The following is a 13,370-nucleotide window of genomic DNA, read 5'->3' on the forward strand; positions in this document are numbered from 1 at the left end:
AAATTATAAAGCATTTTATCCAAAGGCAATGTTTTGGTTTTCGATAGATTGATCTGAGGTTGTTGGTGGAACATTTATCAGGCTTTTGGAAATATATAGGTAGAAATCTCTTCACAATTGTGCAAAATATATTAGATGTGAATTTACTTCCTTTTTATGGCATTGTTTTGTTCTTGCAAGAAGGTTTGTTGGCTTTTGTACCATCTAAAATTGGACGTTTTCCACGGCCAAATGTTGTACAATAATATAGGCTTCCAACCTGGATTATTTTTCTGTACTTGACCAATGGAAAATAGTGTTGTGACCCGATCCTTGGAGCTCCCAACCGCCCTGATTCAATCCTCGCTTTAGATGCTGACTCGGTTGTGTTTACATGTTCTTCCTGTGACTGTCGTGGGCTACAGTGGGGTGGGGGGTTCCCTGAGGTTCCCCGAAGATTCTTTGATTTCCTCCCTTGTGCCAGGTTGAGAGGGAGAAAATTGGATGGCTTTTTGTGGTATAGTGCAGATGCTGGGGTGATGGGTCTGCTTCTGTGCTTTATGATCCCAGGATTGAGTAAGTTAATATATGATGACCATATGACGGCACTCGCTGGAGTATAAAAGAATGAGGGGGGACATCATTGAAACGTACCGTATAGTGAAGGCTTGGATGGAGTGGATGTGGAGAGGATGTTTCTACTAGTCTGAGAGTCTAGGACTATAGACAATAGACAATAGGTGCAGGAGTAGGCCATTCGGCCCTCCGAGCCAGCACCACCATTCAATGTGATCATGGCTGATCATTCTCAATCAGTACCCCGTTCCTGCTTTCTCCCCATACCCCCTGACTCCGCTATCCTTAAGAGCTCTATCCAGCTCTCTCTTGAATGTATTCAGAGAATTGGCCTCCACTGCCCTCTGAGGCAGAGAATTCCACAGATTCACAACTCTCTGACTAAAAAAGTTTTTCCTCATCTCTGTTCTAGACTAGAGGTCATAGCCTCAGAATTAAAGGACATTCTGGAGAGAAGGAATGGGTGATGTTTTGGGTTGAGACCTGAAACGTCACCCATTCCTTCTCTCCAGAGATGCTGCCTGCCCCGCTGAGTTACTCCAGCATTTTATGTCTACCTTCGATTTAAAGCCAGCATCTGCAGTTCTTTCCTACACCAGTTGCCAAGGGGCTGCCTGCATTTTCATTTAAAGTGTGAACGTTGTGGAATATTTAACTTTGTTTTTGGACTAATTAGATTTTATCCTCTCTTTCTCTGAGAGGTAAAGGAAACAATTTCTTACATGTTTTTCAGGTATTCATGACCAATCAAGCACCACTGCTGCAAAAGCAACAACACATCCAAACAATGGAGTCACCAAAGGAGCAAACCTTTGGCATTCTCCCCACTTGCGCCCAAATACTGCTATTTCAGCTGCAATGAATTTTCAGCCAGTGATGGAAATATCAAGAAAAGATGCTGATTTCAGACCTCGCAGGAAAGGTCCACCAAGACCAAGCGTGCACAAGCACTTTGACATCAATGAACATATACCGTGGATGATTGTCCTCCTCCTACTGTTGGTGCTGGTGGTGACAGTAGTCTGTAGCATCAAGAAAAGCTCTCACATGCTGAAGAAAGGCCCCAAACAAGACCCCAGCAGCATTGTCGAGAAAGCCGGCCTGAAGAAGCCAATTTCCTTGACCCCCAAAAAAGAGAAATGGATATATTATTCCAATGGCCAAGGTGAGCAGTCAAAGATATGTAAAGTGTGTACTGGGATGGGGGTGGCAGTGGAAAAAGGGGGTTCGGAAGGGTCTTGCTTGAACTTGGGGAATTCAATGTTCATATTGTTGGATTGCAAGCTACCCAAGCAGAAAATGAAATGCTGTTCTTTCAATTTGCATGAAGATTCGCGCTGGAAATTAGGGAGTCCAAGGAAAGAGGTCTGAATGCAAAGCGGGTTTTAGTGGTTAGCAACCAGGAGCTCCAGTAGGCCTTGCCAGTGTTCAGTAAAATAGTCATCAAGTCTCTGCTTGGTCTTGTTGATGCAAAGAAGGTCATATTAGGAACACCAAATGCAGTAGATGAAATTCGAGGAGGTGTACGTGAACCCTTGTCTCACCTGGAAGGGCTGTTATGTCTTGGGATGGAAGTGAGATTGGTGGTGTAGGGACAGATGTTACATCTGTTGTGGTTGCTGGGGAAGTACCTGGGGAGGGGATAGTTGCAGTGGGAGACTCGAATTAACCAGGGAGTTGTGGAGAGAGTGGTATATGGCATGTGGGTAAGAATGGGGGCAAATAGATGCGACTGCTGGTGGGATCACATTGAAGGTGGCAGAAATGTTGGAGAATTATGTTAGATGTGGAAGCTGGTGTGGTGAATGGCGAGGACCAAGGATACTCTATCCTTGTTCCACCTGGGGATGGGGAACGGGAGCAGAACTGCGGGACACGGAAGAGACATTGGTGATGGCTTAGTTGCTCATGGGTAAGGGCACAACAGGTGGGAAACCAAGTATAATGAAGATCTTGTGTCCCAGAGTGGACAGTCACATCTTGGGAGCAGATGTGGTGGAGACTTAGTGTGTGGTCAGCTCTTTGCAAGAGACAGAGTGGGAGGAGGTGCACTGGTGTTAACTTGGAGTCGGTGGGTTTGTGGGAGACATCAGTATGTAGTCTGTCCATGTGATGGAGAGATCGAGAGAGGAGTTAGAGGAATTCAAAGTGAATTTGCAGATAAGGTGGAAATTTGTAACAAAGTGGATGAAATAAAACGAGTCACTGGAGGCACTCCCTATGCAGTCATTAATGTAGTGGTGAAAGAGTTAGGGAATGGTGCCAGGATATATTTGGGAAAGGAGTATAACCACAACCACTGAAAATAAGGTTTAGGAATTACCATGCAGGAATTTTAAGCTACTGACCCACCAATGTAAATCGGTACATGGTCTCTCAATTTCCCCTTTCTAAGTCAACAAAAGTTCCTTGGTTTTTGTCACTGTTGAGCGAGAGGTTGTTACAGAGGCACAGGTCCACCAGATCTTTTATCGCTCTGAATTATCGGCGCCCATGATTTGACCACAACAGTTGTATTGTCATTGAATTTGTAGATAGCAGGAGAGCTGCGTTTAGCCACACCATCGTGGGTGTAACGAATAGACCAGGTGGCTATATACGTGTGATCATGGTCAGTGAGGAGGAGACATGGTTACCACTTCACACTAAAGTCTGGTGATGAAGTAGAGGACCAGTTGTAACGGGAGGTACAGAGGCTCAGGTCTTAGAGTTTGATTATCGATGAGTGCCGATCTGCAGTCAATGAGTAGCAGCCTGACGTATGCATTCCTGTTATCCAGATGGTTCACAGCAGAGTGGTGAGCCATTGAAACGGCGTCTGCTATTAACTTGTGGCAATAGACTAATTGAAGTGGATCCACGACATTTTGAAACCCCACTGTCTCATTATAATGTAAGCCTTCCAGTTCCGGCAACTTTGTTCTGCACCCTCTCTTGCTTGATCAAATGCAGATTACCAACCAGGTCAACCTCTTGTTTATCAAATTAATTCTCTATTTAGGAGTATTATCTTCTAATTTCTATAGTTTGGAAGAAGGTGGGAATACAATCAAGGCAATGGGAAGGGATGGAGGAGAGTTTCAGCATGACGTGAGCTCTTCATCCCCCTTCACCTGCACTACCATGCCCCAACAGTCAAAAGTCCTCTGTGACTCCTGGTTGTATAATCTAATGATTGAACTGAATGTCTCTAACTTGTGCTTGAGAGCTGTTTTGGTGCTTTATGAAAGACAATGTATAAATGGCATTTCTGTTTGCTGTCTATAAATTGGGCAACTTTTTAGGAAGGAATGCACTTTTTCATGTGTCCATGTAATTTTGCACGAAGTGTGTTTTTGTTGCTTTGTGCCCTTCCGCTTCGACATTTTTCTCACCAAAAACCCAAGGCAGTGCCATCATTCGGCTGCGCTGACCCACTGCTGGCTGTTACTGTCCTTGCTGTACTGACCATTAACTTGCCACTGAAGCTGGTGTCTCATTGCACAGCAGAGACGTGGAATTGGCAGGAATCACCCTTGATTATCTTGACACTTAGTACCAATCATGTCAAAAAGGACCTAAGCCTGGAACTAGTCCCAAATGCCTCTTGCAGGGTACTTATTAAAGCTGACCAGAAAGGCAGTTTTGTTTTGTTTAGTGGCCCCATGCCAACCTTTGAGTAATACTACTACATCCTTGTGGAAATTTGAATTGAATCAAGCATACACTCAGATGTTAAGTGGAAAATAAGGCAGATGATTAGGTACATCCCCTGATCTTGTGGGAATCACAGAAGGAAGTTGATGCCTTTACAGAGATATTTGCATCATTGTTAGCCACAGGTCAAGTTTTAGAAGACTGGAGGGTGCCTAATATTCAACTGTTATTTAAGAAGACAAGCCAGGTTATGTGTCAGATGCATTGAATAAGTAAAGAGGTAGGTAACGATAGTATTTGACAAACCCGGTTTATGACTAATAGTCTAATAGTCAATCGGTCATCCGAACGAGCTCCCATAATACTCGTAAATTCCTAAGTAACTTAACTGCACACATTTCCCAACTCTTCACTTTTAGAAATCTGTTTTTTCAAATCAATCTTGTGTGCTTTCGATACCATTCTTCACAATACTGTGGAGGTATGATTACCATAAGGAATGATTTTTGCATATTTTCTATTTGTGGACATCTGTAGAAAAAACCTCTGTTCATTGCCGGGGGAAGAAAGGTATAGTGTTCTACAATCTTGAATCAGCAGATAGTGATATGAAGGAAATTGATTTTTGGAGAAGGGTTGTTTAGGATTAGGCTTACAGTGTAGATAAAAGAAAATGGGAGCAAGTCGTCTCAACAATTCTAAGAATTTATGCTGTTCAATAATAATCATGTTAAATAACCTTTAATGTGAAGCACATAAAACAGGGAGCAAGTCACGCAAAGGTTTTGATCGTAAATGATAACATTTGCACAATGAGAACATTGTACTGTTGTTTGATGCCTTGATCTCAAGGCAGCATGTAATTTGGACAAAAGCCCTGTTAGGAATGTAGATTTGTCGTTTTTGTATTTTGGAATCTGCATGTGGGATAATTTGCCAAAATATTTTTCTTGTCATGTCCTTTTACCCAGTTGTTGGGAAATTTCCATTATATAACTGAGGAAAATGTGCTTTGACATTATTGCTGGTTTCGACGTCATGTACTTGTATATCTAATTGGAATTACAAGGCTTCCTTTGAAATGGAAGATGAGTTGCATGTAACCATTTTATTGACTGGACTTTGTTGATCTCTGTGCCTGAAGGGCTGAAATACATTTTGGCTGACTTAACCAGTTCCACTTTTCATGATGAATGTAGATGGTAGCAACAGGTAACTGTTTTCTTTTGGTTGTAATAGTACACATGCCATTGGGAAAATGATATGGAGAACAATGAGTTAATCCCTTGGCTGATTAAATAATTGAATAACCAGACTTGCTCACAGTACTCCCAATGTATTAATGCTTAATAATTTGGCTTGGTTCACATGCAGAGAAGTTGGAATATTAGACATACTTATTGGTCTGTTTTGATCAAAATAATATCTTGGTGTGATATTTCTGTTTGCTTTGGTCGTAACCTGCAGGTTTTTCTTGATTAAATGGTATTTGTAGGTGGTTTGCAATTATTTTACTTTTTCCTGAGATTTAAGCGTAGTTGCATATCACCAAATGTCATCGAATACAGGCAATGCTACTTTAATATTAGCAGCTGTTATTAACTCGTTTATTTTTCTTTTCATTAGGTGTTGACATTCTGAAACTTGTGGCAGCTCAGATTGGGAGCCAGTGGAAGGACATATATCAGTTTCTTGCCAATGCTGCTGAACGGGAAGTAGCAGCTTTCTCCAATGGGTATTCGGCAGATCATGAACGAGCGTACGCAGCCTTGCAGCACTGGACCATTCGAGATCCTGAAGCCAACCTGGCAAAGCTCATTAGTGCCCTTCGCCGCTATAAGCGAAATGATGTGGTGGAAAACATCAGGGGTCTAATGGAGGACACCTCCCAGGTATGCACCCATTCAGAACAACTTGATGTGTATTGTGCTTGACCAAGTGAAAATCAAGGGTAGTTTGGGAGCATGAGGAAAAAAAGCAAGATGAAATTTCATGTACGACTTGCTATAATTGTGAATGGGACAATGCCTGCAAAGAATATGAAGTGTTATGACACAGCATGAGGCCATTTAACCCACCAGGTAGATCACCCGCACTAATCCCACTTCCATAGAACAGCAAATTGTCAAAATAAAAAGTATAAATAAGTTTTAAGTTCAGATCCTCTCTGGGATCCAAATCCCAACATATGGACAAACCGTGAATACAAACGAGTGTCTCGCAGATTGGTGGATAGATGGAGGTGAATTAATTGGTTGATCCAGTGCTGCATGCGCCTTTTCTCCCACCCACCCCTGAGCCAAACATCGGGGACTGGCAGCTGCTTTTTCTGTACCCCTGCTTGCTCTCCAGTCAGACCTCTTTCTGTGATTCCCATCCATTGTGTATTTTAAGTGGAGTTTCACAAATATAATTTTTTAGTAGTATTGATGGATGATTTGGGAAATGGGTTGATAGAGAGAGAAATCACCATGGCCTCAAGCTGCAATTTAACTCATTTTAAATCCTTCTAGAGCAATCCATTCAGTCCCATTTATTTGCTCTTTTCCAGGAGCCCTACAAATTGCTTTTCCTCAACTGTGATTCAGAATTCCTGATTTAAAAAAAAAATTTTTTTTTGCCATCCTTACAGACTAAAAAAAAATGTAAATATGCTGTTCTTTTTTTTTAAGGGGAGAGGGGGAAATCCTTGTATTTTATTATTCCCATCCTTACCTAGTCCTGTTGCTTGTTCATTATTTTTATTTTATGATCCATAATCTTCAAACAGTATCCAGTGTTACTAACCTCCCTTTTGCCCTGTACCTCCTTTGATCTTCTGCACCCCAGTCATATCATCTCTCGGCCGGCCTCCATTAATTTGAGGGGAACACACCAGGTTCTTCAGCCTGTCCACATCGCTAAAATCCTTCATTCAATCCATTCTCGTAAAGGTTTTCTGTTCTGGACTTCCACCAGCATTTACTGGAAACTCTTTTATTTCTACCTAAAAGGAACATGTATTATTCCTTATTGATACTCATAGATTCAGTCCTGTGCTGCATCATGCATTGATCGCTCTTCAAAGCCAAGCATTTTGAGGTCATTGTATGTAATGAAATATTCATAACCTTTTACAGTGTATCGACATGAAATGGCACCATTAATTTGGACTTTTTCTAGTGCCATTTTAATTGTGTGGTCACCATCCATCCTCTGCCTAGTTTCAATAACGTAAAACAACATTCACAATGGGTTTAGTGTTCTCTGCACAGCCGCTTTGATGTTGCCGTTTAAATTATTTATTTCATCACTTCCAGACAAAAGATCAAAATAATCAATATGTGTTTGTTACCTTTTTGATGTGAAAAAACAGATCTTTCAAATCAGTATTGGGGCTGTTTGTTTTATTGGATTATGTGACTGTTCTGTGTAGAAATGCATGTTTCAGTTTGAATTTGATTTTGAATCATAAAAGGCTAGTGAAATCAAATGGCTTGGTACTCCAAGCCATGTGTTTTGCGGTGCCTATTGCCGACAAAATCAGTATTTCTGGCAAACGATATGCATAAAATGTGGAATTGAATCGTTATGAGAAAGTTGAAGCGTTCTGTAGTGTGAAAGATTATCACTCTCATTGAAAGCTAGCACCCTCGATGTTTATGACCAACAGTCTTCATGTTCATTCTCATTACTGGCAAAGGGAAATGGGCTTCCAATTTGGCTTCCATTTTCTGAGCCAAAGGACTTTTTCTGATGATTCAGCAGTTGCAGAAAATGTAGTTCAAAAGAACTGGTGGTAGTTGTCTTTAATATTTTAAGTCAATTTATAGCGTAGGAATGTGGGGATCTAAAATAGTTTGAACAATATTGGTACTCATTCTAAACCATATACAACTCCCTTTGGTTCTAATTATGCTGCAAAAATATTGGTTCATGCGCATGGTAATCCATTTTATTATGGTCTGAGAAGCAACCTATGGCTAGTTTTCTTTTCCGAGGTCAAAATTTTGTATCCAAACTAGGAGTATTAGTGGTCGGGAGTTTTGAGGCACGATCTTCCTGGTAATTATCCTCACCCCTTGCCTTCCTTTATATGTCCCTATAGTTAACAAAACAATAATTAATATCTGTAAATGATCGCAAGAATGATTGATGCAATCTTGCAATAAAGCCTGAACTCGCTGACCATTTCAGATGACTAATGCAAAGGACGCGGTCTTTTTAAAATGTTGAAATGTTTCTGTGAGGAATAATTGCTTGGAAAACAATATCAATTTGTGTATTTAATTATTAAGCAATGTAAGCAGAGACCATTTGGCCATCCACATCTGCTTCGCCTTTCAATAAGTAAGGTATTACCTCGGCCAGCAGTAACTCCTAACCTTGATATACAAATATTCTTGAGCTGTGCCATGAATTTACTGTGACTGACCCTCGTCGGCCTCTTGCATAGATCGTTCTAAGGATTCATCAGCCAAAGAAGTTTCTTAGTGCAGATTTAAGTACTTCAACGGGAACATGTTTAATTGTGACCCTAGGCATGAGAAATGTCGCTGTCACCCTGTCAATGGCAAATAATACATGGACATCGGGCAGTGACAATCGGGCATTTTGTTTAACGCATCTGGTGGAAATCTAAAACAAAAATGCAATGTTGCAAATAGCAGCAGGCCAGGCATATCAGTCATCCAACTGTAATATTAGCTCGGTATGTTTTTATTTCCTCTGGGAGTGCAAGATATGCCCAGCTTGAGCTCTTGGTCTTGTTCCCCTGCTCTGCATTACTGCAACTCACACATTCTGTTGGCTGGATTTGTTTGTCTAGATTCTTTTGTGTATATTTTTTCTCCAACGGCTCCCATTCACTCATTGACCAAATAACCTTGTGTAGGAAGGAACTGCAGGTGCTGGTTTAAACTGAAGATGGATATAAAGCTCGAGTAACTCAGCCAGCCAGGCAGCATCTCGGGTGGGGGGGGGGGGAGGATAGATCACGTCATAGAAAAGTCGCCTATTCATTTTCTCCAGAAATGCAGCCTGACCCACTGAGTCACAACAGCTTTTTGTGTCTATCTTTGACCAAATAACCTTGCTCCAATACAAAATCTCCTTGGCCAAATAACTGTGTTTACAGCGTATCCCCATGGTGACCTAGGTTTTACCTAATTGGAGATATCCCCATCCTCACTGTAGTTTCACATGCTGCTTTTGACTACATTTTAGCTGACATTTCCTCTTGCAGCAGATCTGGTCTGATGTACTGAGTATTTCTAGCACTTGCTATTTTTGTCCAATGAGTCTAATCACCTACTCATAACATTCAATGTCATTATTCACTAACAGTTCATCATTCAAGTCCTTCACACCATCAGCCTCCCCACTATCACGAAGATAGACACAAAAATGCTGCAGTAACTCTCAAGAGATGCTGCCTGTTTTGCTACGTTGCCCATTTTGTGTATCTTTGGTTTAAGCCAGCATCTGGTTCCTTCCAACACACCTCCCCTCTATCACCTTCATCTAGACATCATGAAGTCTCAGAGAAGTAGTGGGCATAATTAAGGACCACAAACCCTGGTCATTCTTTTTCCCTCTTCTGCTGAGTAGAAGTTACAAAAGCTAGAAAGCACACACCGCAAGATTCACGAACAAGTTCTTCCTGCTGGTATCAGACTGTATCTTGTTTCAGTCCTGCACATTCTCTATATCTGTAATACTACTGCACTGTCTATTTTCTCTCTTGCTCCAGTTGATGTACTCATGCCTGGATAGCATGCAACGCAGCATTTTCCCACTACCCCTACACACTTGATAACGATACGAAATTATAAAACTTTAATCCCCAGAGGGAAATTGGTCTGCCAACAGTCACAACACACAACAAGGTACACGAAAACTTGAAATTAAAAGTGAGAAAATAAAGAAAAAAGACAAGCGACGGTTGTTTGGCTGGCTGCCGTGTGCACAGCGCCTTAAGCGGAACAAACAAACGAACAAACGCAGGCTTATTCCCTGGGCAGAGGATTCTAAATTAGAGTGCCCTCCCCCACATCGGGTCCCCCTTTGTTCACCCACATCCCTCACAGTGGTCCCCCCCACGCCGGGTCCTCCATTGTTCTTCACAGCGGTCCCCCCACGCCGGGACCCCATTGTCTCGTCTCCCCCCCCCCCCCCCCCCCCAACCTCATCGGTCACTGATCGCGGGTCGATCGCGAGGCTCCCGCTGCCACCAATGTACCAATTCTGCACTTAACAGGTTAAATATTACCTGGAGCACATGATATATACCATTTCTAAAACTGTTGAACCTTAATTTCTGAATATTGTTAGAATGTTGAATCAAATTGACAATTTTGCACAAAGTCATGCAGAATTGATTCACTTTTCGTCATGCTCTTAATGTAAACTCGAGTTTAACAACTCAGCATGTGCAACTTTTTTATCCTTCTGAACTGCTAGTATTTTGATGCCAACAGAAGTCCATTTCATCTTTACAGCGACCGTATCTTTTAACAAACCTACTCTGTTTCCAAGCACTAGGTAGCAACAGGTGCACACATTTTTTTAGATCGTTATGAGTCACTTGTTTATTTATAGGAGTGGCATGAAAATTAATGTTGAAGAAACGGATAGGCAGCGTGGCTTGTGCAAGTCCATTCCTGTAGCCATGAGCTGTGACTTTGCATCAGTAGCCATGAGCTGTGACTTTGCATATTTAGTCTTGGTGTTATCCACAATTTGGAAATTTCTATCTTCATTCTAACTTCCACGAAATCTCAGTATTTAGTTTAGAGGTATAGCGCGGAAACAGGCCTTTTGGCCCACCAAGTCTGCACCAACCAGCGATCCCCACACGTTAACACTATCCTACACCAGGAACAATTTTTACATTTATACCGATCCAGTTAACCTACAAACCTGTATGTCTTTGGAGTGTGGGAGGAAACCGAAGATCTCGGAGAAAATCCACGCAAGTCACAGGGAGTACAAACTCCACGCAGACAGCACCCATAGCCAGGATTGAACCCGGGTCTCTGGCGCTGTAAGACAGCAATTCTACTGCTGCTTCACTGTGCCACCCTATTTGAAGTTACATTTTTTTAATTTCTGATTTGTACTCCAGAATTTTGTTCATCTTGTTTGGTGTTGAAACTGCATTACTCGTTTCAATTGCATTTGTGTGGGTGTGCTTGCAATTGTATTTGTGTGAGTATACTTAATTTCCAGGATATTGCATCACTGTCTCCACAGTATCTGTTGTTCATCCCTAATTGCCCTTGAGCTGCTGCCTTAAATCTTGGCAATTTGCAGATACCACAAACTACAGTCACAGGTGACAGGTTTTCAGAGGTCGTGGCAGTTTTGGGTGGTGGATTAGGTGCGGCTGGAGTTTTCCTCTAAGCCGCTTTAGTATTATTGGAGCTGCACTGATCAAAGCACGTGAGGCTAATCTGCGCCTCTCCAGGATTGTGCTTGTAGTCAAGAGGTGAGTCACTCGTGTCAGGGTACCCGGCTGTTGACCTGTTCCTGTAGCTACATATCTAAAATGCCACATCCAGCGAGGCTTTTGGTCACTGGTGACTCCCAGGGTTTTCATGCAAGGTTCAGCACTGGTACCACTGTTGAACATCAGTGTAACTTGTGGAGCGCACACATGTTGGGATGTTGTTGTTCGTCCTTCGGGTTCAAAGATGACCATGACTTCACTTTCAGTTGGAGGATTGGTGACTGTGGGTCCGGAAGGGCCTGGCAAACCCCACCCGGAAGGCACGCCCACACGTTGCGCACGGTGCGTTTCCTCTGGGCCTCTGCAGTGCGTCTGTTCTCTGCTGCACAGGCTCCTGTGGTGAGCTTGCTACGCCAGGTTGGGATGTAATTTGCAGTGCTCACCAGTACAGGTCTGAATGTTGTCTTGGTCTTGCTGCAGTCAAAAATGGATTATTTTCCTTGGAATTTTCAATTGTACAATGTTTAATTCTGTTCATCAACAATGATTGAAGGAATGTTATTAATGAAGCAATTGAAAATGAAAAAGGTTAGCCCAGGGATTAAGACGATTAACTTTCCTCTGTCGCTGTCCTTTATGTAAGATCTGGTTTCAGTCCGTGGAAAGGGTTCTTTTTCTTGGCTGTAGATTTCTGTTGTACTTAGTTTCCTTGATCCCATATTTGGCCAAAAGATGTCTTGATGTCAAGACTGTATAAGAAAATAACTGCAGATGCTGGTACAAATCGAAGGAATTTATTCACAAAATGCTGGAGTAACTCAGCAGGTCAGGCAGCATCTCAGGAGAGAAGGAATGGGTGATGTTTCAGGTCGAGACCCTTCTTCAGACTGATGTCAGGGGGGGCGGGACAAAGGAAGGATATAGGTGGAGACAGGAAGATAGAGAGAGATCTGGGAAGGGGGAGGGGAAGAGAGGGACAGAGGAACTATCTAAAGTTTGAGAAGTCGATGTTCATACCACTGGGCTGGGCTATGAGGTGCTGTTCCTCCAATTTCCAGTGGGCCTCACTATGGCACTGGAGGAGGCCCATGACAGAAAGGTCAGACTGGGAATGGGAGGGGGAGTTGAAGTGCTCGGCCACCGGGAGATCAGTTTGGCCAAGTCACTGTAGATTTAGAATGAATTAATGAACTAGTGTTTGGATGTGATTTGCTTTTCCTGATGTGCCACGACCTAGGAATTTCTGATTATTTCTAGATGAGTGCCACCATTGCTATTTGTCACCACTGTCGCAGAAGAACAGAACTCTTAATACATGTCTTTTTCTGCACCTCCTTTGCCTCGTATCCTTGTTTGCTGATTGAGAATTGATGAATTACGTGATATTTAGCTGGGTAGGTAGACACAAAATACCGGAGTACCGGAGCGGGACAGACATCATCTCTGGAGAGAAGGAATGGTTGAAGTTTCGGGTTAAGACTCTTCAGACTGATAGCTGGATTTGTTTGGATAGGTTTCTTTTCTTGTTTTTGTGAACATGACTTGACTTAACTGGTCATTTGGCTCTATTGGAACATCGTGTTCAGAGGTGTCTGTACTTCTGGAGCATGCATTATGAATTTCAGGTGGGTTTTGTGGGACTCAATCTCCTTTATTCAGTGCGCTCATCAGTTTCTTGATATGCTGAGTAATCGATTGATGAGATGGGCTCGTATAATGCTGCCATGCTCTGAAGAATGTTAACATGATT

At 42.3% G+C, this 13,370-nt stretch overlaps 1 protein-coding gene across 1 annotated transcript in view; it reads left to right on the top strand.

Annotated features, from left to right (window-relative positions):
- The window catches only part of tnfrsf21 (tumor necrosis factor receptor superfamily, member 21), a 41,535-nt gene that overhangs the window by 13,020 nt on the left and 15,145 nt on the right, over positions 1 to 13,370 (top strand). Inside the window, exons 3-4 of the mRNA XM_078399505.1 lie at positions 1,289 to 1,720; positions 5,818 to 6,083. Of these exons, the coding sequence (XP_078255631.1) occupies positions 1,289 to 1,720; positions 5,818 to 6,083 (698 nt within the window). The remainder of the gene's footprint in view (positions 1 to 1,288; positions 1,721 to 5,817; positions 6,084 to 13,370) is intronic.

Source organism: Rhinoraja longicauda, chromosome 5, assembly GCF_053455715.1.
Source record: "Rhinoraja longicauda isolate Sanriku21f chromosome 5, sRhiLon1.1, whole genome shotgun sequence".
NCBI lineage: Eukaryota > Metazoa > Chordata > Chondrichthyes > Rajiformes > Arhynchobatidae > Rhinoraja > Rhinoraja longicauda.